Source organism: Hevea brasiliensis, chromosome 9 (assembly GCF_030052815.1).
Source record: "Hevea brasiliensis isolate MT/VB/25A 57/8 chromosome 9, ASM3005281v1, whole genome shotgun sequence".
NCBI classification, from domain to species: domain Eukaryota; kingdom Viridiplantae; phylum Streptophyta; class Magnoliopsida; order Malpighiales; family Euphorbiaceae; genus Hevea; species Hevea brasiliensis.
In genome coordinates this window covers 34,897,423-34,902,481 of record NC_079501.1, presented here as the reverse complement: position 1 = coordinate 34,902,481, position 5,059 = coordinate 34,897,423, and the positions used below count along the sequence as shown (strand labels likewise).

At 32.9% G+C, this 5,059-nt stretch overlaps 1 protein-coding gene across 1 annotated transcript; it reads left to right on the top strand.

Moving 5' to 3' along the window:
- Positions 1-2,650: 2,650 nt before the first annotated feature.
- LOC110671545 (probable inactive receptor kinase At3g08680) lies at positions 2,651-4,181 on the top strand. The gene is made up of 2 exons (XM_058154188.1): positions 2,651-3,228; positions 3,592-4,181. The coding sequence occupies exons 1-2, from the start codon at positions 2,784-2,786 to the stop codon at positions 4,161-4,163; spliced, it is 1,017 nt and encodes a 338-aa protein (XP_058010171.1). The 5' UTR covers positions 2,651-2,783; the 3' UTR covers positions 4,164-4,181.
- The last annotated feature ends 878 nt before the right edge of the window (positions 4,182-5,059 follow it).

The following is a 5,059-nucleotide window of genomic DNA, read 5'->3' as shown; positions in this document are numbered from 1 at the left end:
TCATCACATAACCTAGCAATACGTTTGTCCTGTTGAAGAAGATTGGCTTCAATGGCAGTCAAGTTCTTCTCTATCAAATATACCTATGAATCCATTCGTGTTGATGGCATTCAAACGGAGATCAAATAGTAGCAGCAGGTTGAATTAAAAATGATAAAGCAAAGAACTTGCAATAGAAATGAAGAGAAAGAAGGGAGAATTTCAGTGTGTATTTACTGCAATTGTTAATTACAAATCAATAGCCAAATAGAAAATACATTAGCCAACCAAAATAAACACTAGGGAATTCATCCTCTAGCCTAAGTAAGAATGCTCGCACACTTTTAATAACAAACTTCTCTGCCTCTCCCTTTATTCTAGTACTATATTTATAATAGCTTATTCTACTGCCAGCTCATTCAATTGCTGTTACTTAATTCCCTTTGCTGCCCTTGAATTCTTCTATAATTTTATGTATTAGAGTCTTTTAGATTCTCTTCTTCATTGTTGCCCTTTTTTATTACTGTCCTTGTACATACTTGCAAAGGTCTAAGCCCATTTAACTTGCTTGCTGTATTCTTTTGCATATCAAATTCTCAGAAAGAATCACGCTTAACATATTTAATGACATTTCTCTAGTAGTTATGTCAATCCAAGCTCATTTTTATAGCACCAAACTCACAATGGATCTCTTATCCACTGATGTCGAAAACGAGCTTCCTTTGTTGATTCAACCAATCCAATCTCTTCGAGATTAGAGATGCTCACTTGATTTGATGGCAAGATCCATATTGTTCAGGTCCCTATCTAGTAAATCTGATGCATCAGATCGGATCTTGGGTTGAACTATATCATTAGTCCCCTCCTAAGTCTAAATCTTTAGGTTCGATGATCACAATGACGAACTCCTCGAGCCCTGAGATGCCACTTGTTGTGTAGTTATGGCAACATTGATAGCATGTGCACCTGTACATTGGGAAATGAAATGTCTCGGTTATGATTTTGGCATACGAGGCATTCTTTGGTAGTTGTTTTGAATTTTGGTTATTAATTGCATCCCTTATACATATGCTACTGCGTGAAACTAAATCATTTTGCGTTTTTGGCATTTGGGTTTCACCTATTCTCTCTTCTTCTCTCTCTACAACTCCAATCCTATGAGTATCCTACTACTGCTTTTTGAAGGTTAAGACCAAATTTGATTCTCTTTTCTTGCTATTTTTCTCTTCTTTCTTATTTTTGTGTGCATAAATTAAAAAAAAAAAAAGTGAAGGGGACAACAGAAATACTCCCTGTTCTCCTTTGATAGGTTATCTTTATAGTTCTGAAAATGACAAAGATGTGGTTAGTTCTTCAAAGACTAAATCCGAAGTGGGCTCGGTTTGTGCTGATAATGTAGGACTCGAATTAATTGAGGTCCCTTGACCTCAAGGCGATCCAATAGAGATTGTTGAAACAAACAGTAGATCGACCACTAAGAAACCTATAAATGAAACCCTTCTAGTTGATGAGGTACCTTCCATTCTAAACCATGTCAATCTCATTAAGATCAGTGAAAATTTTCATCTTTCATTCGATTAATACGAGCTGATAAGATGTTATGGGGACTTTCGACTTGATCATGATTTCAAAGAAAGAGATCAAATCATTGTGTATGAAGAGCAATTGAAGGTTGGTCCTTGATTTCCCTTGGACCCAATTTTTTTTTTTTTTTTTTTATCAATGTTCTAAACTACTATCTGTCTTCATTTATTGATACATGAAAGATAGAGAATTCTTTCTTTTCTTTCATCATTCAACAACACAATAAAAATTAATCATCCTTCTTTTCTTTATTCCCTCAGTGGCGGATGTACTCTAAGAGGAGGGGGGTTGGTCAATTGATCCCTTTCTTTTTCTCAAATATTGAATCCTTTTTTTTTATAAAATTTAAAATTAGTTGAGACAAATATATATATATATATATATATATATATATATATATATATATATTCTTGAAACTCTATCATACTTATTTTCAGTAATGAACTTTTTTAAGACAAAATGATATAACTATATGTGTGATCAATTGATAAATGATCGTATATTACTTATATATAAAGATACGTATTCAATAGCATTAATAACGATATATGATTTTTTTTTTAATATCTCATCGACTTTAATTATAAGACATTAATGTGTATATATATATATATATATATATATATATATATATATCTTTCTTTATAGTATTTAATTTTTTTTATATATTGAAAAAAAAATTTCTAGACTAAAAAAAATTCTAGATTTGCTATTACTCAAGATTAGATATGATGGATTTGCCATTACTCTTGATTAGATATGATAACGAAAAAGATAACTTTCTAAATCCAAACTTGACTAATAATCATAATACCTGCATCCATCTCCAACTCGATTACAGGGCGGTTGATGGAATTACGGACGAAGAATCCATGAATCTAGCTTCAAAAGATACAGGCAGAAAAATAGAGCTGTCTCGAAAGACATGTTAGCCTATGAAAAACGTTAGTGAAAACAAGGGGTCCATTCAATGTCCATTTAGCCAATTAAATTCTCCGTGAGAATTTCAATGGGAATCCATTTTTGGACGTTCATGAAACTCAATAGCCAATACAAAACAAAAAGGGCTCTCTTTGGATTCGTTAGATCCTAGAAAACCCAGACAGCACTCACGCAATCAAAACCTTAACAAAAATTCAACATAACCCATAATCCCAAAACCATCCATTAGTCCTCTTCACGCACATTTCAAGGAAAGAAACTTAAAGGCAAACAAGAAGATGCTGTCTAGAGCCTTGAAAGCAAAACCCAGATGGAGTCCAAGGTATGGAGATAACTTTAGCTGCAAATCAGGGTCCATTCTTGAATATTCTGAAGATTGCATAGTGGGATTCATAGATGATCTATCCTTGGTTTTCTGTGGAAACAGTGAGTCTCACTTGACTTTAAGGGAGGTTCTAAGAGGATCTGTAGCTGTTATGGGAGAGAGTCGGTTAGGGATGACAGAGAAGGTGGTTTTGTTAGAGGGAAAAATCTATGCAGTGAAGAGATTTCGGAAAGTGAGTGTTGGTAGACGTGAATTTAGAAAAAGAGTAGAGAAATTGGCTCAGGTGAGCCAAAAATGCCAGTATCTTGTTCCTATTGCTGCTTATCTATATTCAAAGAGGATCAAGTTTGTCGTCTGTGATTATTATCCCATGGGAAGCCTAGCTGACTTGCTTGCTGGTTAGTAATTTTTTAGATTATTACAACTAATTATTCATATTATTCCATTCTTTCTTTATAGATTTTGATTATTGATATTTATATGCATCTGAAGAAGATAATGCTTGAAAGAATATTATACTATGCTTGGAGTGGTCATTTTCATTTAATCATACATGCCCTTGCAATTACCATAAGCAGAGGCATATGTATGCATTGGATTTTTGGTGGAAAGAAACTTAGTCATACATGTAACCCTTTGATCTGAAATTTTAAACATATTAATTAATAATTTTATTACTTTAAGATTCTCAGTTTTTTTTTTTCCAAACAAATTGACATTTCTGAACTCACAATGCAATACCTGTATGTTGACTAATTAAGGTGGAAGGGAATTCGGCCACACTGCCCTGAGTTGGAATCAAAGGCTAAGAATAGCCCTAGACATTGCACAAGCAATTGCTTTTATTCACATAGAATGCCCTCCACATGAAAAGAACATGCAAATGAACGCACACGGCAACATAAAAGCCTCCAATGTCATGATAAATAGCAACTTCTCAGCCTGCTTGTCTGACTATGGCTTCACTCAACTGGCGGAATTCGAGGAAGTTTCTGATACATGGCAGCAGAAGCCACCCCCGCAGCAGGACCAAGAAAGCATCTACGGTGACAAGTGTTGCCAAAAGAGTGACATTTACAGCTTCGGGATAATATTGTTGGACATGCTTGGTGGATCCAAAGCTACAGGTTTAAGGCGCTGCATAGAAGAAAGGTACGAAAAGATTAAAAAAGGTAGCATTGAGTTTTTTGAAATTTCTTTGGAGGGGAAAGAAAGGCTGCAGGCTTTGAAGGTCTTGGATATTGCATTGGCATGCACAAATGAGTTACCTGAGGGTAGAATTTCAATAGAACAAGTACTAAAGTATTTTGGAGATGTTATAGTTTTGAAATAAATGAACTGTTTTGTGTGATTTAAATCTTATATAGACACTATACACAAAATGTTTTTGGTATGCAGCCTACAGAACGATTATTGTTGATGTAAAATTGTGCATCATCATATGTTTCTTAATTTACAATTTAATTCTTGATTACCATTAATACATAAATAGTGTTGTAATATTAATATGATCAGTGGAATGATACAGCAAGCATGCATCCAATTAGTTGTATCCAATAATTAGATAGCTATATATATGTGTGTGTGGAATTATATATATAGGTTTCTAATTACAAATAAAATCAACTGAAATTGATTCAGTATAAATTCTAATCCAGTTGGGATAATTATATATTTTTTACAATTTACTCAATTTAGTATTAAGTAATTGTGAATAAATTAAATTAATGGACCGTAAAGTCATTAATGGAAAAAATAACTAACGACTAATGAACTTTAGCTTCACAGTACTAGAGTTGTTTCTAAAACTATAAGGATTTAAATTCGAGGGTTTCATTTAATTGTAAAAGAAAAAAAAAATTACCAGCAACACAGGACCGATCTTTTTTTTACAGGAAATTAAAAAAAATTGAATGCTAAATGCTAGCTACAATGGTAGTCCATTTCTATCCCAGGAGTGTTGGAGAAGTTAAAGCATAATGTGTATATATATATAGTCCATTTCTATCCCAGGAGTGTTGGAGAAGTTAAAGCATAATGTATATATATATATATATATATATTTATATATTTATTTATTTATTTATGTGTTTATTTGAGTGTGCGTCTTATATATAGCTATAAGAAAAGCTGTAACTTTAATTAGAAGAATCTAAAAACAAAGGTAATATAAAATTTAGGTTTTGAAATGAAATTCCAATCTCTTCGTTACAGTCAATGGCATTATTG